Source organism: Tachyglossus aculeatus, chromosome 16 (genome assembly GCF_015852505.1).
Source record: "Tachyglossus aculeatus isolate mTacAcu1 chromosome 16, mTacAcu1.pri, whole genome shotgun sequence".
Taxonomy (NCBI): domain Eukaryota; kingdom Metazoa; phylum Chordata; class Mammalia; order Monotremata; family Tachyglossidae; genus Tachyglossus; species Tachyglossus aculeatus.
This window is the reverse complement of record NC_052081.1, coordinates 43,648,495-43,670,568: the sequence shown is the minus strand read 5'-3', so window position 1 is coordinate 43,670,568 and position 22,074 is coordinate 43,648,495. Positions and strand designations below refer to the sequence as shown.

Genomic DNA, 22,074 nt, shown 5'->3' with positions numbered 1-22,074 from the left:
AGAGTGCAACATAACGGAGTTGGTACATACGTTCCCTGCCCATAGCAAGCTTACAGTTATCCAGTGCCTGGCATGTAGTAAACGCTTAACAAATATTAGTAATATTATTATTCGTCTTATATCATCATTATTATCTGGTTCTTCCATCCGTGCATGCACCCACTTTTATGGCTATTATTACACCACTTTCTAGGACATCACTTTATGTCTGCTTTTCCTCTAGACTTTAGGCACCTGGTGGGCAAGGAACCAGTTTTCCACATCTGTTTTAGTCTACTATCCCAAACGCTTAGTACAGTGCTCGGCACACAGTAAGTGCTCAATAAATACGATTAAGTGAACCCAAGGAAACCCTTCTTACCTCAAGAGGTGCTCAAACTGTGGAATTTGTTCCCACAGGCAAGTGTTCAGCAGAAGCTATGAGCTGGTTTGCAATTTTTCATGGACAAGTGCCTACAGGAGGGAAATCTAGGGCTGATAATAATAACAATGGCATTTGTTAAGCGCTTACTATGTGCAAAGCATTTTTCTAAGCACTGGGGAGGATAGAAGGTGATCTGGTTGTCCCACGTGGGGCTCACAGTCTTAATCCCCATTTTACAGATAAGGGAACTGAGGCTCAGAGAAGTTAAGTGACTTGCCCAAAGTCACACAGCTGACAAGTGGCAGAGCCAGGATTTGAACGCATGACCTCTGACTCCCATGCCCATACTCTTTCCACTGAGCCACGCTGCTTCTCCACTGAGCCACGCTGCTTCTTATCCACCCCTAAGCCTAAGGAAGGGAGGGGTGGAAGTGTCCGGGAGTAAGACAGCACACAGTCCTCATCCCCGCCCAGAGTCTCTGGGGCTCGGCGACTGAAATCCGGGCTGGGTCCGCCAGGAAGGGCGCTCTAATGATAATAATTCATTCATTCATTCAATCGTATTTATTGAGCGCTTACTGTGTTCAGAGCACTGTACTAAGCGTTTGGGAAGTACAGGTCGGCAACATATAGAGACGGTCCCTACCCAAATAATTATGGTGTTTGTTAAGCACTTACTATGTGCCAGGCACTGTACTAAGCACTGGGGTAGATACGAGCAAATCGGGTTGGATACAGTCCCTGTCCTATGTGAGGCTCACAGTCTCAATCCCCATTTTACAGATGAGGTAAATAACTGAGGCACAGAGAAGTAAAGTGACTTGCCCACGGTCACACAGCAGACAAGTGGTAGAACCCATGGCCTTATGACTCTCAGGCCCGTGCTCTCTCCACTACGCCTATTTCCTGCAGCAAAAAACCAGAGACAGGCAGCCCACCTTCTACGTAAAACTTTAATGAAACAAATAAGTTAATAAGTTAATAAAGTGAGGTACTTGCATATCTGAGACCGGGTCAGTTGGAAATCCATTGCAGGGGCGGTTGTTCTTCATTTGGTCAAAGCATCCCCCACCCCAGCTTTCCCTGCCCCGCTCCCGAGGTGGGGAGTGGGGTAGGGGAGAAGAGGGAGGGGAAGGTGTCTCGGGGCCAGTGCAGCTTGGGGCTGCGAGGAGGGGACGAGGTCTCGGTGCATACGCCGGGTCACACATGCAGAGAGCATGCAGAGCGGGGCGGCTAGGCCGGGCCCAGAAGCCTGGGCATGCAGATACTTGAGCCTGAGATGCAAGCGGCTTGGCGCCCTGCCACCCCCTTCTCTGGTGCGGGGAGGAAGACCGTCAGGTCTGGGGAGAGGGGAGGAGGGGAGCCGGTCCGCTGGGCTCTGTCCCCTGTCTTCCCAGGGGGGTCCTCCTGGACGGAGGGGGAGGCTATTCCGTGGTTGTGCTGGCTTTTGCAGAGAAGGGTGGGAGAGAGACGGGCGATGCGTTGCCAGGGTGGCAGGTACCAGTAGGGCACCGGAGGGGTGGGGGAGGAGAGAAGGGAGGGGGTGGTTTTGTCTCCTGAGAAGGAAAAGGAAGGAGGCCAGGGGCGGGGTGTGGGGGAGGAGAGAGTGAGGTCTGGGGTAAGGAGTGGGGGGGCGTTTGAGGGGTGGGGAAGTCTATGGGGATGAAAGGGACATCCCACTCCCCACACACCTGCCCATCATCCATAACGTCGAGAGGAGAGAGCTCTGGGAGGCCGCTCCCCATCAACTGACTCTCCCAAACGATGCCAACTTCCTGTCAGCTAGCATTCCCCGTTGAGTTCCCAACCAGCCCCATGGTGTGGCGGAGATCCCCTTTGGTGGGATCCGGCCTCTGAGAAAGGAAGAGAAACCTTGAGGGATAGGAAGAGCCGCCCGTCCCCATGGCAACCGGGGATCTCAACCCCCCCCCCCCCCCAACAACGGAGGCAGGCAGCAACTCTGAAGGGGGGAAAGGGCATCAAATACGGTGGTGGGGGGGGGGTGTTGTGAAACGGATTGAGGTGGCCCTGGGAGAGAGGGCAAGATATGGGCACAGCCCAAGAATGCCCAAGGCCCAGGTTGGGGGAGAGGGACAGGACAAAAAAGAGGCACAAAACCTGAGGCTAGCGGGCACAGCGCCAACCACCCCGGAGGGTGGGGGGCTAGAAGGCAGAAAGCGAGGCAGCAGGTGGGGGGGAGTAGTGGGGAGGGGGGCATCCCCTCGGGATGCTCGTGGCCTGACAGGAGGGCAGCCTGAAGCCCGCTCCAGTGACGATACAGTAGTAGCCCCCACTCCCCCAATTCTCTGGCTGGGCATGTCTCCCCCCCGGGAGTCTCTCCTTTCCCTCAAGGGTCCGGAGATTGCATATTCAATATAATTTGCATATTTGGTGTCGACAGAGTCACTGTGCTTTGAATCGCCCCCCGTTGGGGGGGAGGGTTGTGGGAAGGGCGGAGGGATGGGGCGGTTGGGGGGGGGGAGAAGGGGGGAAGGGGGGCTGCTATCGCCAGCAGACATTAGACCATCGCTTGAGTTGAGATCCTCCGAGTTTTCCTGACCCGAGAGAAAACACATTCGGCTGAAACGCAAAATGCCCCCTTGTTCTGCCGGGCAGAAGAGGGGAAACTAGAGATCGAACCTTGCATAGCTGTTGGATAAGATCTAGGCTCATGGCCCCGGGCAGCCCAGGGGTCCTATGGCTGCAGAGGGGATTGGTTTAAGGGGATCCCGACTTCCCCGACCCCCACTTCTCCCGTCTTGGCGGGTGGCGGCAAGAGTTCAGTGTCTTGGGCAGGAGGGGGCATAGATGCCCGGGAATTAAGGTCTGGGGAGCCGGCCCCTTGGCAAAGGGAGAGGCGGGGGTGGGGCACCGCCCGCCGCCCTCGCCACCCCCTGCCCAGGCCCGTTTTCCAGTGGTGGGCTAGGCGGGAGGAGGGGGAGAGGGGGTGCCCACCGCTGAGCAACGTCCTAGGGTCCCGGCCCGGGCACTCGGCTGCCCGCAGCTGTAAGCCACCCGGGCTAGGAGGTGGGTGCCGGGGTGGGCACGGCCCAATACTGCGTATGTTCTTCGTTCCCCTAAGGATGACACGTTCAAGTAAAACCAGAGTGAGGATTGGGGGGGGGGGGGGACGAGGGGGTCGACTATTCTAGTCTCTCATCCCAAGGAGGTGCTGCCCAGAGCCCCCAGCCCCTTGGGGGATGGACAGCGGGGAGCGGCCGCTCAGTCCATGTTGGCGCTGGCCGAGCGGGAGATGTTGAGCGTCTGGGCGGATACGGAGATGTCCTCAGGCTCCACGGGGCTGTGGTAGTCAGAGGTGATGTCGGGGTCAAACAGCGGGATCTGCGCGGCCCCCAGGCTGACCGAGTTGACCGAACCCTTCCGCAGGCACTGGGAGTAGAAGCCCAGCAGGAGGTCCAGCTTGTGCTCGATGGACTGTACCTGAGGGGGGCGGAGAAGCAGTGCGGCGTAATAACTGTGGTATTTGTCCAGCGCTTACTATGTGCCGGGCACTGCACTAGGCGCTGGGGTGGACGCAAGTTTGGACACAGTCCGTGCCCCACGTGGGGCTCACAGTCTCTGTGCCTCAGTTACCTCATCCGTAAAATGAGACTGTGAGCCCCAGGTAGGACAGGGACTGATCTGCTTGTATCCACCTTCTGCTCCTCTGCCGCTAACCTCCTCACTGTGCCTCGTTCTCGCCTGTCCCGTCGTTGACCCCCGGCCCACGTCCTCCCCCTGGCCTGGAATGCCCTCCCTCCGCACATCCACCAGCCTAGCTCTCTTCTTCCCTTCAAAGCCCTACTGAGAGCTCACCTCCTCCAGAAGGCCTTCCCAGACTGAGCCCCCTCCTTCCTCTCCCCCTCCTCCCCTCCCCATCCCCCCGCCTTACCTCCTTCCCCTCCCCACAGCACCTGTACATATGTATATATGTATATGTTTGTACATATTTATTACTCTATTTATTTATTTTACTTGTACATATTCATTCTATTTATTTTATTTTGTTAATATGTTTTGTTTTGTTGTCTGTCTCCCCCTTCTAGACTGTGAATCTGCTGTTGGGTAGGGACAATCTCTATATGTTGCCAACTTGTGCTTCCCAAGTGCTTAGTACAGTGCTCTGAACACAGTAAGCACTCAATAAATACAATTGAATGAGTGAATGAAAGTATCCATAATTATTATAATAATATCACTATTATTAACTTACACTTAACAAGCGTACCATTATGCTTAACAAGTACCATAATTATTATTATTAATAAATACTTTCATCCACTCTGTCCTGGCAGTGTTACTCCCCACAACTCCCCTGCCATGCTGTTTCACTTGGAAGCTAATTCTGGCTCTGGTTCCGGCCCATCCAGAACAGACTGACCCAGGCCTGGTGAATGAACCACCCCCAAGACTGTGCACCTGTCTCACTGTCACTGAATTGGACTGGACCGAAGATAAACCAATCACACTTATAAGTGGACTCCCTTGCTTCTTCCTGAAATTGATCCTCTCCCTTCAGAGAAAGATTAGCCGTCACCCCTGACGCTACAACCTCGCTGAATATAAATTGACCTTCGGTTCTGCTGCCATTCTATCCCAATGCTAAATCAACGACGCTGGGTTGATGATGAAATGTCAATATTGATGAATTGACCTTGTCACAAGACGCCAGTTAGTCTCCCCTTAGGTATCCCGGGACGGTTTGCAGGTTCTGCCCAGGAGTCTTCTCTCTCCCTCTGTCTCTCTGTCTCTCTCTCTCTCTCTTCTTCTCTCCTTCCTTCCTTCCTTCCTTCCTTCCTTCCTTCCTTCCGTCCTTCCTTCCTTCCTTCCTTCCTTCCTCCCTCCCTTCGTTCTTCCCTCCCTTCCTTCCTTTCTTCCTGTCTCTGTCTCTCTCTGTCTCTGTCTCTCTCTCTGTCTCTCTCTCTGTCTGTCTCTCTCTCTGTCTCTGTCTCTCTGTCTGTCTGTCTGTCTGTCTCTCTCTCTCTCTCTCTCTCTCTCTCTGTCTCTCTCTCTCTCTCCTAGCCAGCTTTTGTGATTGGGAAGGACCAGCTCCATCAGAGCTGGGAGGACCACTTTAGACATGAACAGTGGTTATTTTTTATCATCCACACCCCACCAAGACTCACCTGTTTCTCCACCTTGAAAACTCGCCCCATCATGCTGACCTCATCCACTGTCTCGGCTTCGACGGGTCCCTTGTCAGCCTTCTCCCGAGTCTTCTTATCCATGCCCATGCCACCCCGGCCCACGATCTGATCCACCCTGCCAGGGAGGAGAAGGAACGTAGGTTTTGAAGCTGTAAGCTCCTTATGGGCAGGGATCAAATGGACCGACTTTTGTATCTTATTCCCCCAAGTGCTTCGTACAGTGCTCTAAACATTGTAAGCACTCAATAAATACCACTGAATTCCCTGTGGCTTTCACTGAGCCTGAGCACTAGCTGAGACCAGTCCCATCCCTGCCTGACCCGGGGGGAAGCCCTGGGCTGGTGGGCAGGGGTCTGGCTCGGCTAAGTCTGGGGCAGTGGTTCAGAGGACCCCTCCTCCTTCCCCAAGACTAGGGCCCCAGCAGTGGGCAGCAGCTCACCGTGCCTGGAGGCTCTTGATCCTGCCCAGCATGTCCAGATGTCCGGCCGAATACTGCTCGATGACGTCCTTCACATCATAAGGCCTCAGCGTCTCCTTAAACTTGCGCTTCGCCACCAGGAACTTGAGGATCCTGCCGACGGGAGCCCGGGGCCTCAGAGGGAGGTGTGGACATTCTGGCCCCGCGATCCCAGTGACCCTGGTGACCCGAGTGATGCTGGCCCCATCCCAGGAGATCACTTGGTTAGGGCTTTGAGGGAATGGAAGACTCTAACACACTCTCTCTCTCTGCCTTTGGGTTTTGGTGGGGAGACGGTGCCTCTCGAGGACAAGAGGGGTCAGCACTTTGTGTTATTTGCCCCCCACTCTGCACCCCAGCAACTCACTTCGCTCCTCTAATCCCAACCTATTCACTGCACCTTGATCTCATCTATCTTGCCACTCTTTGTATCCACACCTTCAAAGCCACACCAAGAGGCCTTCCCCTACTAAATTCTCATTTCCCCTACTCCCACTCACCCATCAACCATCTGTATCCTTTAACCATTTGATATTCACCTCACCCTCAGCCCCACAGCACTTATATACATAGCCATAATTTATTTTAATATCTGTTCCCCTCTCTAGACTGTCAGCTTCTTCAGAGCAGGGAGCACATCTTCCAACTCTTGTTTTATTGTACTTTACCAAATGCTTAGTAAAGTGCTCTGTACACAGTAAGTGTTCAATAAATACCATTGATTGACTGATTAATTGATTTCTTTTTCTGTTTTCTGTGGACAAGAATGACTGGGCTGTGTTGGTAATGTTGGTAGTAAACTGCTCAAGGGCAGGGATCGTGCCCCTCAACTCTACTGTTCTACTCTCCCAGGTGCTTAGTACAGTGATCTGCACACAGCAAGCACTCAATCAATAAACTGATTATCAGTGTTCCCTTACTCTCTCTCTCTCCTCCACCCTTCCAGGCCACTGAGCTCCATTTCCCCAGAGGATGCCCAACTGGCAGCAGCAGCTCAGCCAGGCTCCCGAGCACTGGACAGCTGGACCCTTGGCTGGGGTGGGAGCAAAGCCGTCCAGCTGGAGGAAGAACAGTGGAGAGGGAGACAGGGTGGACGATTACTGGGGTCAGACAAACAGATGGGGAGGGGCCGGGGACACGCACCGAACGGAGCGGATGAGGGTCTTGATGGCGGGCATGATGTCATCGACGGTCAGCTCACACTGGTAGCTCTTCTCCTCGGGATTCTCCTCCACTGGGCCGTCTACTGACCAAAGAGGGCAGGATCATCTCAACTGGGTGCAGGGGTCCCCCTGTTTCAAGGAGGCTCCCTAAATCCTACCGATGCTGAGACCCACCCGACTCATTTCATTTCACCTAGTTACCTGCTCTCTGCTCCTGCCAACCACCCCTTCGACCAGATCAAGTCCCTCCAAAGATCTTTCCATCCCCTACTTCCCAGCCCCACTTCAGGCACAACACCGGCTTCTGTCTGGGACCTGCAGAGCTCTTTCCAGCTGCAACTCCTAAGTAAATCACGCTCTGCTTCCATTTCCCCCTCCCCAGTCTGCATCCCTCGCCCCCCCATTCCAGCTAAGCTGTTTTCCTCTCAACCCATCTTCAATCTACAAGCCTTTGAATCTTGAGGCTGGACTAACTTCCCTGATCTTTCTCTTTCCCTTTCTCTCTCCTCAGTTAATTCATAGCCCAAAGCCCCCTCCCACAGGAAGGCTGCCCTGATTAACCTCGTCCAGTCTCCAACCTGTAGATATAATCATCTCAATTTTGTTGCAACTGGATCTTTGTAAATTTAGATGGCCTGGAAGCCTGTTCCATCTCCCCTACCAACTAGGAAGCTCCGTGAATGTAGGGATCCAGCGCTTACTACAGGGCCTTGCACACAGTAAGTGCTCAATAAATATGATTGAATGAATGCCCAAGCCGGGGCTTGGTGCCTTGAGGGCTAGATAAAGTTTATGCCAATGGCCCCAGGCCCACGACCCCCACCGGACGTACCCTCTGCAGAGGCCCGGGACTTGAGCCTCAGAGAGGCCCGGAACCTGGTCCGGTCATTGAAGCTCCAGCTCTTCTGGACCTTGGTAGGGCTGGTGGCCTCATTCACGTTCTCATTGCTGGGGGAGGTGCGGAGAGGTGGGGCCAGGTGTTGCTTCCCACGGCTGCCCTGCCGCTGGGAGCTGTTCAGGCGAATCCGGTCTTTGATGCCCATTTTATTTCTGGGGGTGTCCAGGATGGGGGAGAGCCGGGAAGAACCACAGATGTTAGATAGAAAGGAGAGAGGGGAAGTCTCTTCCTCTCCCAGAGAAGAGACACTGTTGGGGGCGGCCTTTCTAGGGAGGGACTGCCAAAAGCCGGGGGAAGGGGGAGGGAATAAGGGGTCCTATACACTTCAGGTTACTGGGGACCGATTGGTTCTCAGAGGGCTGTGGGTCTTTTTCCACTGCTCCAGGCCAGACTGGCAGGGAGGGGACCTCCTGGGTCTCTCTGAGGATTCTGAGATGGGAAGAGGGGAAGGGTGATGAGTGCAGGAGGTGGAGTGGGGGCGGGAAGACCGAAGGTGCGAGTCTGAGGCCAAGTCAGCAGCTGTTGGTGGAAAGGAAGGACCGAGAAGGAGAGATAGATGTGTGGAGATGAGGAGTCAGGGCAGAGGCCAGGAGTGGAGAGGAAGAGCCCAGAGGAAAACACCAAAAGGTGAATTACAGGAGGAAACTTGGGAAGGGACAGAAAGCACTGGGCCAGGAGCCCAAGGAAGAACAGAAAACATCGACCAGGCCGGACCAGCCACCTGGACCCAGCAGGAGCCCACCAAGTGAGGGCAAATCCTCAGAGGGGAGAAGAAAGCAGGCCGCTCCTCCCCGCCAAGGAGGAGAGGGTTTGAGGGAGGTGGGGTCACAGGTGGGCTCTTAGCCCACTTCCTGTTTGTACCTTTATTCTTCCTCTGATTCCCATTATTTGGAAATGATCTGTGTCTGTCTGCTTCCTCCACCCCATTTGTTTAGAAGCTCCTTGAGGGTAGTGACCATGTCGTGTGCTTCTGTGGTGCTCTCCCATGTAGTTTATTCAGTGTTATGTACTCATTGGGCACTCAACAGATACTTTTTATTGATGGAAGACTGATCCAGAGTGGGATGGGCAGGAAGAAGAGGTTGGGTTCTAGGTCTTTCAGTTGGAGTCTGGCTGGGGCTCCAGTTCCTTCGCAGTGGGGACCAGTGAGAGAAACATCACCCACCGATATTTTCCATACATGCCCATCTCCAACACTATTCTCACTCCTGCACCCAAAAGACGCCTCTGACCAGGGAGAAGTTATGGTGTAGCGAGGATTGCGGGGGGTCCTGTAGTGTGTTTTGCTCAGAAATATGTTTGTCTCGAGCCCTCCAGGCAATTCACCCGCACCCAAGATTCCATTCTTCATAAGCTTGGACTCTCCTACCTTAGACTGAGGCAGGGACCAAATCTGAATTGATTGCAGTTCATCTACCCCAGTGCTTAACACAGTGCTTCACACATAGTAAACACCAAACACCACAGGCTGCATTCTGTGCTCAAGAACAGCTGTCTGAAAGTCATCGCTCATCTCTGTTTATCTAAGACCTACTTAAATGAAGGCTCTGTGACCACCACCCCCTTCTCACCCACCTACAGGGCTCCCTAACACAACGGTGGTTTTGTCTGATGAGGGAGAACAGAGGGCAGAGATCCAGAGAAGGGCTCAGTGCATCCCAGCCTGACCCACCACAGATTCTCCCACTCTGCACCTCTTTCAGTGCCAGCTACAAACAAGGTGGGGGGACCAGACACCCCGAGCGAGGTGTTTGGGCGGAGAGAAGGCCCCCAGACTGCGGTGGGAGAGAGATGAGCAGTGACGGGCTTGAATGCTTCTTTGTTGGGGGAGGGAAGAGGCCGGGGAGAGCATGGGGGGGTGGGGGTCTGGTTTCACCCAAGTGATGACAGGGATTCCCTTGGTGTGGGGGAAGTCCCTTGGAGGCCCTGGGGGCCAAGCGCTGGACTGGGGAGCTGAAACCAGCAGGGATCGTTGGCGGTGGTGGCCGGATGTCTTATCCCTGGGAGGCTGAGGCAGGGAGCGTGGGGTGGGTTGGAGAGTTCAGATTGGGCCCTGCTGAACTGAGAACCCGGCAGGAGCGGAGAGGCTGCCAGGCTAGGGTGAGGGAGTGGGAAGGAAGGGAGAGACGTCGGGCAGCCTCAGGACCCCCACACCAACATGCAAGTTTCCTCCATAACGCTCCTCGCTCCCCACAGAGCTCTGTTGCTCCAACAAGCTAGGAAGGTTGGGGTTGGGTGGTCCCCAAACCCTCAAACTTCTTCCGGTTCTGCCATCTGCACTGGGCTCTTCACATGCCAAGCAGCACCTCCTGCTGGAGACCATGCAACCCCTCAGGATGGGCAGGATCCCCAAACTCACCCCTACCTCTATTTACAAACCACATGGACAGGACACCCGAGGCTGGGTTGTGGCAGGCCTGTGGCTATTTCCCAGGCTATTTCCCAGGGCTTCGAGTTCTAGGTTGGGTGAAGGACCTCGAAGCTTGCCAGTCAGAGTTTGAGTGTTTGGGCTTATACTCAAATTGTGTTCTAAAAATTAACCTAGAACCTTGCAGGTGTGGAACCCAGCAGCCCAAGCACTGGCTTCGTGGGATTAAAACCACAATGGCCAATCCCTTTCATTCAATCATATTTATTGAGCACTTACTGTGTGCAGAGCACTGTACTAAGTGCTTAGCACTTAGGAGGGTCAATCTTAAGGTCAGGGGTGCAGGGCAGAGATGGAGAGTAGCCCAGAGCTGCCATACCCCTGATCCAGGGTTCTTTGGTGGGGCAGAGTCCAGACTTCCCCAGAGGTAGATTGGACCAGGTAACCAAATAAGCCTATTCCAAGATCAGGCCCATTCAGCTTGGACCCATACCAGATTGGTAATTCATTACCAGATTGTAAACTCCTTGAGGGTAGGCATCATGTCTACCAACTCTACTGTACTCTTCCAAACACTTAGTACAGTGCTATATGCACAGCAAATACATTGGAAAAATACCCCTCTAAAATACCCTCTAGACAGCATGCTCCCCTTCTAAGCTGTGAGCTCATGAGCAGGGAACGTGTCTACCAATTCTGTTATAGCATATTCTCTCTAGCATTTGGGACAGTGTTCTGCACACAGTAAGCATTCAACAGTATGATTGATTGATCGATTTGGGGGGCTCCCTGACTGTCTACACAGTAGGGCATCCCTACACTGCCAAAGTACACCTCTTTGACAGTCAAACCTCTCTGGAGTGGCTGGGGGGAGAAGAGAGGGGATAGGCTAACACCGATGGGGTAGGTTCGACCCCTCTGTACGACAGAAGACTGCAGCAGATGGTGCGGGCTCCTGCCCTGCTTCACCATCCCCTCTGCAGATTCCATTCTTTCCTTCCCCACCATCCCTAGTTCTTCACAGCATCCCCGCGGTGGATTTTCCACCCTAGTGTGTGATGGGAATTTGGTCCCCAGGTCCCTCACTCACAGGCACCAGGGTGGAGATGCACTGCTGCGACCCACGCCCACGTTTAGCATAACCGCAAAGCATTCTGGGGCTGGAGGCAGGCGACATGCACACTGCGCCTGGCACCGAAGGGACGGGGGCACTCGGCCGTGCCCTGCGAGGGAAGTGGAGGAAGAGGATGAGAGTGGGTGGGGAGAGAAGCAATTCCAAGCCTGAATACCTCGGCCTCCAGCTGGCATGGATCCGAAAGAAATTCCGCTTACTACTTAAGAGCTGGCTGGAAAGTCGAGAATGAGACACAAGAGTGATTAGTGTGGACGTTGGAGGGAGGATGCAAGTGGCTCCAGCTGAGGGTCAGAAAGAGGAGGACACCTGGGGAGCATGGCCCGATGGCCCGGCGGTCGGTAGGTGCTAATGGGCTGAGCTCATGGCTCATTCGAGCCCACATCTTGTGCCCTTCGATCCAGTGTTTCCCGTCCCAAACACGTGGCTCTCCCACCTTTAAGCCCCTGCCCACGTCATTCCTCTACCTGGAACTGCACCAAAACGCTCTGCCTTTGTTCCACCTCCTCCAGGAAGCCCTTCCGGAATAATCCCTCCAGAGCTGGTCATTCCAGTCATCCCAGCTCCCCCCTAGCCCCTACGCCTATCTTATTGATTTCCTGTATCTGGCTCTGTCCTGCCTCCCATGTTAGACTGTCACCCTCTTGAGGGCAGGGTCCAGGTCTTCTCCTTCCTCCATCTTCCCCGTCGTGATCTAGTATTTTGCCCCCAATGAACGCCTCCTCTCGGGGATGGATAATGGTCCAGCTCCTGGAGCATCCCCTGACCCAGCTACAGCACCATCCCCAAGGCAGGGGAAACAGGTACCTAGGAATGAATCTGAGCTGGGTAACGTTCAGAGCCTAAGTCAGCTTCTCTGTTCCATCTCTCCACACTCCACTTTCTCCATCAGCCTCTCTCTGCTCTCCCCCAGCTTAGACCAGTCTTCTTCAGGAGTCCCAGCTGTCCTGTCAGCCCACAGGCACCCCAAGGATGCCCTCCTCTCTACCTCTCCCCTTGCCCCTCCCCAGGAGATTCCCCTGCAATCCTCAGTGGTACAGCCCGACGTGACTTGGAGAATAACCCTAAATGGCTGGCATCTCTGGGACAGGATGTTCTCTGATCCTTCTCCTGAGGACAGTCAGGTCATCCTGCCTCTGATCTAGACCCTCAGAACATCGCAGGGCAGTTTCCCCATCCAACTCCATCTGAAGCCAGGCAAGTTCAACCACAGGCATCAGGAAGATGTTGACAGGCACCTCGGGTACCCAAAGGCTCTTGAGTACGCAAGAAAACAAGCCTTGGTGAGTCTGAATGGCAGCCATCATCATGGAGAACGATAAAAATTCTTATCATCATCTCTGGGATAGTGAAGTCACCCAATCTTTATTCCATTGTTCAATGCTTCAGAAGAACCAAAGATACAATCGCCCTCGAAGGTGACAGAGCCATGTAAGGTCAGAAATGCCCTTTAACTTCCTCCACTGCTCATCAGTGCCACCAAGCAGCATGGCTTAGTGGATGGAGCACGAACCTGGGAGTCAGAAGGTCATGGGTTCTAATTCTGCCTCTGCCACTTGTCTGCTGTGTGGCCTTAGGCAAGTCGCTTTACTTCTCTGTGCTTCAGTTCCCTCATCCATTAAATGGGAATGAAGACTGTGAGCCCCATGTGAGACAGGGTCTGTGCCCAACCCGATTTGCTTGTATCCATCCCAATGCTTAGTTCAGTGCCTAGCACATAGTAAGCACTTAACACATACCACAGTTATTGTAATTATTAAGTAGGTGAATCGTTAAAAACCTCAGTTGGATTTTGAATTGATATTCGTCCCTCCTTAAATCCCAGGACCCCAGAGCTGAAAGGCACTATAAGGGACCACCTGGTCATCTGGAGGCAGGGGATGTCTAATCCATCTGGGACTCATGGTTGTCTCTTTTAATAGCAAAGTGCCATTCCCCTGACAGGAAGTTCTTTCTTATGTCTAGCTCAATTCCTTCTTGCTGCAACTGAAACCCTTTTCCTTTGGGAAAAGAAGGAGCAGCTTGTTACAGCCCAACTAGAGACCTTTGAGAAAGTTGAAGGCAATTTTCTCTCTTCCACAAAAAATCCCCAATTCTTTCAATTTAGTCCATTAGGCCCACAGCCCATTTCTTTAAAGCCAGACTAATTTCTTCCAGGGCTCTACGCCTGGGTTGACCTTCATGGTAGCCTGTTAGGGTGTCACTAACTACATCATCACTATAAGGGGGACAGTCATGCTCCCCCTCTGGCCCCTCTCTTCTCGGATCCCAGAGGCAATTCCTTCTGGAGGTCTCAATGCACTTTAAATTAATCTCTTACCCTAATGCTCTTCCCGATGATAGGGTGGGGAAACTGAGACATAAAGATGTTTACAATGCCCAGAGAGGTTTAGCAACTATCCTTAGGTCACCCAACGCATTGGACCAGGGAAGCCAGGAGAAGGCCAGGGGAATGCAAATCCCCCTCCTGTTACTACCTGGTGCTCCCGGAAGCAGGATCGGAACCAGATGGGAGAGGGTTGGATGGGTGACAGGGATGGAAGGAGGAAAGTTTGAGGGAAAGGAGAGATGTGAGGCCAACACAGGCCAGAGGTGTGAGATGGTTGATGAATAAACAGTGAATTCCAAACCAGCTGCTCAGTGTGGACAGCACACTTAACTCTCTCCTGGCCCTCGGGCATCACTGGACTTGAAGCCCAGATGTTAGACTATAAGCTCCTTAAGGGCAGGGATTGCAACATCTACAGTGTACTCTCCCAAGTGCTTAGCACAGTGCTCTAAATACAGTAGGCTCTAAGCTCCTTGAGGGCAGGGATCATATCTACTAACTCTACTGCACTCTCCCTAGCAATTAGTGCAGTGCTCCATTCAGATTGAGAGCAATAAAAATCACTGAGTGACTGATGCATATAGAAGTCTTGGATTCAGGAAGCAGGGAGGAGCCATGATCTCCAGGGAGAGGGTCCAGGGACTGGAAGCTGTCATTCTGCCCGCTTAAGCCTCAACCTCTCTCTCCCTCTCTGCAACAAGTTTTGCACCAAGCCCCCAAGTTCTGCGTTAGGAAGAGAGATAGAAGGGGCAGTCCAGAGCATGATAAACAGTGTTGAATCTGTAAGTCCTACCTAAATCGAAGAAGCTTATTTAGTTAGCCACAGACCTCTGGACAGAAGCCTCTTTGCAACGGACGGACAGAAGGAGGGAAAATCCATCCATGTCACTGCCCCATCTGTGCCACTGAGAAGACTTTGGCAGGTCCCTGGGTCAGGGTGGGGACCCCTGAATCCAAACCCCAGTAAAAAGGGTCCGGGCTCGCAGTTACCTGAGCCGTAAGCACTTGTGAGCAGCTGCCTCCTCCTCTCTCCAGCTTCCGGGAAGGAATAAGAATGCCGTGGGGTGGGGAAAGAGGGGCGGGAGGGCGGGCGGAGAGGAGGAGAGACAGAGAGATGACATGGTGTGAACCTGATGCCGTTGGCGGGTGGGGACTGAGGACCATGAGCGTTGGAGAAGGGAGGCTGGGCACAAACTTCACCGCCCCCCACGGGGGGTGTGTGGCAGAAAGCCACCCCACCCGTGCCCACCTCAGACTCATTTGGGGAGGGTCCACCCTCCGCCGTCCTCTCTCCTGGCCTCTCGGTTGGGGACTCACTCTGACTAGCGGTTTTCATGCCCTAGTTTTTGTGGCTCCTGTCCAGTCCAACTTCAGCCCTGAGCATGACTCCCTGGGGGCACACGTGGAGCAGTTATTTCATTTGATCTAGGAGATCAGTGTGGGTCAAAGGGCAGGATTTTGCGTGGGCACAAGGCCCTCTACTGCCCAATTCCTGGCCCTCGACCCAGGCAAGACCCAGAATCCCCCAGTACCACTCCAGAAGTCCTGCCCGTCTCCTGTCCCCGACCTGCCCCCCAGCTTCCAGAGGCTGAGGTGGCACGGCCGTCACTGAGTCAGAGATGGGGTGAGCCTAGAGGTCTTCACCTCCAGGCCCGAGCTGGGGGAGGCCAGAGACCTTGGCATCGGTACCCCAGCTTGCCCACGGTGGATGGCACAGGGTCAGGAGATCCCCTTACACTGGCAAGGCCCGAGGCGTGGCGGGTTCCCCGCCGACACATGCTCAGCTCCTTGTGGTTCCTTTTCCACGCTCACCGGCGTGTGGACACGAGTGTGGGCTAGGGGTCGACGGGGCCTGTCACCCGGAGGCGGGGAGGAAGCGGGACACGCAGGCCGGCCCAGCGCCGGGGGAGAGAAGGAGCGAGAGCCACAATAGCGAGAGACGGAGCAGGAGGAGGAAGAAGAGGAGGAGGAAGAGGAGGAGGAGGAGGAGGAGAGAGCGGGAGAGAAGGCAGGACGCCAGGGCCCCGCCGGCCCCCTACCTTTCCCCGGGGCAATAGGCGGAGCTGCCTGCGCGGTGGCAGGAGGTGAAAGTCGGATAACGGGCCGGCGGTCCATCGGGCAGCTCCCTCACCTCCACGCTCCGGAGCCCCCCGTTGCGGGCGCGGTGCATGTGCTCAAAGATAAGGACCAGCTCTCTACAGGCGGGTCAGATAAAAACGGGCAGGCGTTAACCTCCCTTGCCCCCGGAGGGGCGTGGGGACGGGACCACCCGATAGGCCTCCTGGCCCTGGGGAGCAGGAACCCAGGCGCGTCCGGTCGGAGGAGGGGGCCGGGGGGTTGGGGGGGAGGGGTTTCCCTGGTTGGGGAATGCCCAATAGGGAGGGAGCGGTGGGCGGAGGGGGGAGCGGGGTGACCCTTCAGTTGAAGGCCAGTTTCCCTGGGGTCCCTAAGGGGTCACTGTCGGGACAGGGGGTGAGCTCTCCACAGGAAGACTCCTGGGTGGGGATGGGGAAGGAGGCGCTGCCCTTTCGAGGGTCCCGTTAGCCTCTACCCAGGATCCGGGGGCTCTCCCTGTTGGTGAGGAAGTTTAACAGGGCAGGCTGGTGGCCTTGTGGAGGGCGGGAAATGGGTGACCTACGGGGCACGGGACAGGACAGGGCCGGAGGGATGGATGGGATCAAGTCAAGGGGCCTCCGTCCGGATGGGCTGGACTAACGCTCTGCAGGTGCGGACGCTTTCAGAGTGTCAAAAGTAGGGTAGCAACAAGGAGCCTTGGCCTGGCTCCTTCTCCTTCCCCCTGGACCCCGGGCTCTGGACCCCCGACTCTGAGGGTTCTGGGGAGAAGCGTGGACGGGCCAGGCCTCTGGGTAGGTTGCTTGGCACCCAAGTTCTCTGGGGGCTGTAGATTGGGTACCACCGGTGGGGCAGAGAGAGAGAGAGCAGTGGGGCAGGAGGCTGGGGGGATTGAGGATGGCGTTTTCCCCCTCCCCCGACGCCTCCCCCTGGTGCCGCTCCCTGCTCGGCTCCGGGGGTCCCGCAGCCCGCCCAGGGCTGGGGAGGAGCCCCGGAGCAGCTAACGAGGTAGAAATGCCGGGCGGAGAAAGGGAGAGAGAGGGAAGGAGGGGAAGGGCGGGAGGGGAGGACGGGGTGCGAGGAAATGCTGAGAGCAGCAATCTCGGCTTAATAGCTCTGCGCCGGGGGGACTCAGCAGATGCCCTACTGTGCCAGCGCTGACCCGGCTCATGGGATGGGTGCCCCTTGGGACAGGTGCCCCGTGGCGCCATTTGCCATGAAGCTATTGATGCACCCTAGACCCGGAAGCCCCCAGCGGCCCCTCTCCGCCAGACCAACCCTTCAGCTCGTACGGACACGTTTAACCCTTAAATATCTGCCTGCAGGTCTAGTCCTCTCTGACCTGCAACTCATCCTCCAGCAGCAATCCCCCTTCCAGGCACGTGCATATTCCTGCTTGTATTTTGAGGGTACGTACCTCGAGCCGGGCTGGCCAGGCCCACTGTCTGAACATGAGCCATGGGTACCTTCCTCTCTCGGTCTCTCCTTTTTTTTTTTTTTGCACACACACACACACACACACACACACACACACATATGCACACAAACCCAAACACAGAGACAGAAATCGAGAGGCACATAAAACACAGGAAAGCTCCCACATACACCCGCTAACCAGACACATTCACACGCAGCCCAGATCCACACACATGCACAGACACCCAGGCATTCAATCACCAACCATGAAAACAACCCGGTGTCCCAGGGGTCAATATTCAGCTTCCGCAGCCCCCAGGGTCTCTCATGATGGCACCAGGTCCAGCCTCAGCTACCCACCTGGAAGCCACCTGTCTCCCCACTATGGCCCAGTCACTATATTGGGAAATACTTCCATCGCGAATGTTTTTTTTTCAGGAGCCAGAGGATTGCTGAGGCAGCTTCCACGGCTCTTGTCCTCTCGGCCACAGGGAGGCACCACCAAGCCGACCAAAGCCCATCACTACTTTAGACCTGTGCGGCCCCTCCATAGTTCTCTACCCTGAATGGGGCCAACTGACATTCTAATTCTCAGTCCATCCCAACCCAACCCAACTCAACCCAAGCTGACCCAGGCTAGAGATCAGCAGGGTTTCCGAATCTTCGAATGAAAGCCAGCTCTTAGAACAGTGCTTTGCACATAGTAAGAGCTTAATAAATGCCATCATTATTATTATTGTTAACTGGGGAAGACCAGAGGTACAACCAGTGGGATTTGGAGAAAAGGCCAGAAGTCCATTTGAGGGCTCAGCATCTCCCCCAATGAAAGCCAGCGCTTAGAACAGTGCTTTGCACATAGTAAGAGCTTAATAAATGCCATCATTATTATTATTATCAACTGGGGAAGACCAGAGGTACAACCAGTGGGATTTGGAGAAAAGGCCAGAAGCCCATTTGAGGGCTCAGCATCTCCCCCACACTTCTTCCCTGTTTCAAGATGAGGATGGCCATGCAGCTGGAGCCCTGCCACACATGAGTGATGATTCTGCACAACCCTGGTTCTACTGGAACTACAACTCCCAAAAGCCCCTGGGGGGCAACCACCCCCTTATACAAAACCAGTGCCCCTGTCTAGCCCCAGCTCCGGAGACAAATCACTTTCGCTGCAGCCCAGTCCAATGAGGAAACCACCCTGCACCCAGTTTGCGCTCACCCTATGCCACCCCTCACTCTTTTGTTCAGCCCTCAGACGGGATGATGCAATACCATCTCCACTGGTAGTTTTTGGACCCCAGTGAGCTACAGCCCGACTCAGAACTTGACAGCTGGTTGTCCAGCCCCATGCCCCCAACCCTTCCTCCTCTGAGCAGGGGGCAGGGGCTAAGGATGGGAGTCTGCAGCATACCTGAAGGATGGGAGGATACTGTCATAGTAGTACCAGGTGGCAGTCAGGTAGGACCGGCTCATGTCTGTCGAGTACAGGCGCCAGGCAGCCTACAGAAGTCGGGTGAGGGGGGGAAAAGGAGAGGTGAAGGCAGCCCCTAAGCCTTTGACCATGACATTCCCGCTCCCAGCTAGGATGCCCACCCCTATCATCCCCCAACATTTCTTTCAAAACTACTAAAACCTACTTCCTCCTGGAAGTCTTCCCAGTTTAACCCATCTCAGCTCCAGGCTTTCTTACAGCCTGTGAGCACTTGGGAATTGAGTCATGCTTACGATCGAGTTCCGGGTTTCTTTTTATGTTTGGTTAATTGTGTGTGTCCTGCTTCCTCCATTAAACTGGCAGCTCCTCAGGGACAGGGACCTGGTTTTCTTCCTTTGTCTCTGACCACGCAGCATCCAGTGAGGGCCTTACTGGAGCTAAATCAACCCCCTGCAATGCCACTGATTCATCATCAGGTAGCACAAGTCGGAGGGTTTCCGTGACTAGCTCCTGGGGCAGGATGAAAAAGGACCCACAAGAGTAAGGTTCTAGGTTCAGAAAACCCATGAAGTGTCTGTCTCAGGCTTTTCTGTCCTCCACTCCTGGCTTAGGATCTGACTCCTCTGTGACAGATAAGAGACAGTGTGGCTAATGCCCATGGTAATAATAATAATAATCTGTGGTATTTGTTAAGCCTTACTCTGTGCCAAGCATTGTACTAAGCAGAAAGATAGATACAAGTTAATCAGGTCAGATGCAGTCCCCGTTCCACGTGGGCCTCACACTCTGAGTAGGAGGGAGAACATGTATTGAATCCCCATTTTATGAGGAAACTGAGGCCCAAAGAAGTGAAGTCTCTTGCCCAAGGTCACCCAACTGGCAGAGCCGGGATTAGAACCCATGCCCTCTGATTCCTAGGCCTGTGTGCTTTCCACTAGGTCTCGCTGCTCCACCCATGTCTCGGCATCCACAACCCACACCCTAAGCCTCCTCCAGACCCTTGCAGACGAAGAGGTTGTCCTCAGCAAGGGGCTGGCAGGAAGCCACAGTCGAGCCTGGACACAATCGCTGGAGAGACCTTGGGGGCAGGAGATGAGAAGAGTGGAAGGAAGAAAGGGTTGGAAAACTGGGAGGAGATGAGAGATAAGAAAAGGCTGAGGGAGACCCATGTGGGCAGTTGGTATTCACCCCACCGTCAGTCCCACAACGTTTATGTTCATATCCGTAATTTATTTATTTATATTAATATCTGTCTCCCCCTGTAGACTGTAAATTCCTTGTGGGTAGGGGACGTGTCTACCAACTGTTATATTGTACTTTCTAAGTGCTTAGTATGGTGCTCTGCACACAGCAAGCGCTCAGTAAATGCCATTGATTGATTATTTGATTGATGCTCTGGGATTGGGGTCTGCTTTTCTCCACCTACCCTGAGGGCAGCACCACCAAAGGAAGCTAGCCTTCACTGTAGCGAGTGGGGAGGAAGTTAGACACCAGGAGTGATCTCCAGTCACTGAGGAGTGCGAATCTCTGAAACAGTCCATTGAAGGACATGCCAGAAGCTCCTGTAAATTCACCCCTCTGGGGAATTGTTGCTGCCCAGCTCGGAGGCCGCCGGGAACGGACGATGCTGGAGGGCAGAGTTGAGCCTGGGTGGAGGGAGGGGAATTTAGTGAACCTCTCTCTGGTGTCTCGTGACCTTGAACATCTGTCTTCCACCTCAAAAGTTCATCCACGGTGGGTATATTTATACGTGTACATTTTTTGTTCCGCTTCTCCCATTGTTCAGGAAAGGTTTCAGGTATCGCTCTCTGTGGCGGGGCTCATTAATTAAGGTGGAATCACAATGCCAGTGTTATCAGTGGCCGTGCCAGGCCTCGGCTCTCAAATCAATGAGTGTTCTCCTGGGAACGGGCGTGGGCCGCTGTCATTGTCTCTGGCCCAGGTCGACCAGCCGGCTCTGAGGGCGAAGTGTCGGCCGCCTGGCTCGGTTAACGTGCCTCTGGCTGTGGTAGGGGTGGGGAGAGGGGTTGGCAAGGATGGGATGGGAAGTGGAGAGAAGCTACTGAAGCAGCGTGGCTCATTGGAAAGGGCACGGGGATTAGAGTCAGAGGTCATTGGTTCAAATCCCGGCTCCGCCACTTGTCAGCTGTGTGACTTTGGGCAAGTCACTTAACTTACTCTGTGCCTCAGTTACCTCATCTGTAAAATGGGGATTAAGATTGTGAGCCCCACCTGATCACCTTGTAAATGTTCCAGCGCCTAGAACAGTGCTTTGCACATAGTAAGCACTTAATAAGTGTCATTATTATTATTACTATTATTATTATTATGGGCAGGTTGGGGGCAGGCAGGACCAGAGGAGGGCAGAGATGGGGTTGATTTGGCTCTGTGGTGGGAGGTGAGGAGTTGATGAGGGGCTGCCAGCATCAGACAAAGGGGGCGGGAGGGGCCCGGGCCTCTATCACCAGAGCTGGCAGGCTGCCCATCTCAAGTACTCCAGGCTGCCACCATACTTCCATTCTTTCATTCAATCATATTTATTGAGCACTTACTGTGTGCAGAGCATTGTACTAAGTGCTTGGGAAGTACAAGTTGGCAATATATAGAGATGGTTCCTACCCAACAACGGGCTCACATTCTAGAAGGGGGAGACAGACAACAAAACAAAATGTGTGAACAGGTGTCAAGTCGTTAGAATAAATAGAAGTAAAGCTAGATGCACATCATTAACAAAATAAATAGAATAGTAAATATGTACAAGTAAAATAAATAGAGTAATAAATCTGTACAAACATATATACAGGTGCTGTGGGGAGGGGAAGGAGGTAGGGTGGGGGGGGATGGGAGGGGGAGAGGAAAGAGGGGGCTCAGTCTGGGAAGGCCTCCTGGAGGAGGTGAGCTCTTGGTAGGGCTTTGAAGGGAGGAAGAGAGCTAGCTTGGCGGATGTGCGGAGGGAGGGCATTCCAGGCCAGGGGGAGGACATGGGCTGGGGGTCGACGGTGGGACAGGCAAGAACGAGGCACAGTGTGGCCTTGGTGGGCCTCACCTCACTTGGTGAGGTGGGGTGGGCACCCAGAGAGCTGGCAGAGAGAGGGCTTGGTCTGGGAATCAGAGGAGAAGGGTTGTCCCCAAGGCACATTTTGGGATGATGGCACCAGGACCCTCGGACATCAGAACTCTGTGCCAGAGTGGCACTTAGTGGTTTCCCCATCCTGATCCCAGTTTGAGCTCTGGATCAATCTTTGTTCCTCCCCGAGACTCTCCCTTTGGCACCCTGGGGAGTAGGAGGTACCTAGCTGGC

The 22,074-nt window shown here is 54.3% G+C and overlaps 1 protein-coding gene across 1 annotated transcript in view; it reads right to left on the bottom strand.

Moving 5' to 3' along the window:
- Positions 1-3,586: 3,586 nt before the first annotated feature.
- Positions 3,587-22,074, bottom strand: part of KCNQ4 (potassium voltage-gated channel subfamily Q member 4) — a 63,776-nt gene continuing 45,288 nt past the window's right edge. The window contains exons 11-17 of the mRNA XM_038758639.1: positions 18,753-18,841; positions 15,898-16,053; positions 7,964-8,181; positions 7,112-7,211; positions 5,951-6,082; positions 5,491-5,626; positions 3,587-3,805 (exon numbers count right to left, since the gene is read on the bottom strand). Coding sequence (XP_038614567.1) covers positions 3,587-3,805; positions 5,491-5,626; positions 5,951-6,082; positions 7,112-7,211; positions 7,964-8,181; positions 15,898-16,053; positions 18,753-18,841 — 1,050 coding nt within the window. The remainder of the gene's footprint in view (positions 3,806-5,490; positions 5,627-5,950; positions 6,083-7,111; positions 7,212-7,963; positions 8,182-15,897; positions 16,054-18,752; positions 18,842-22,074) is intronic.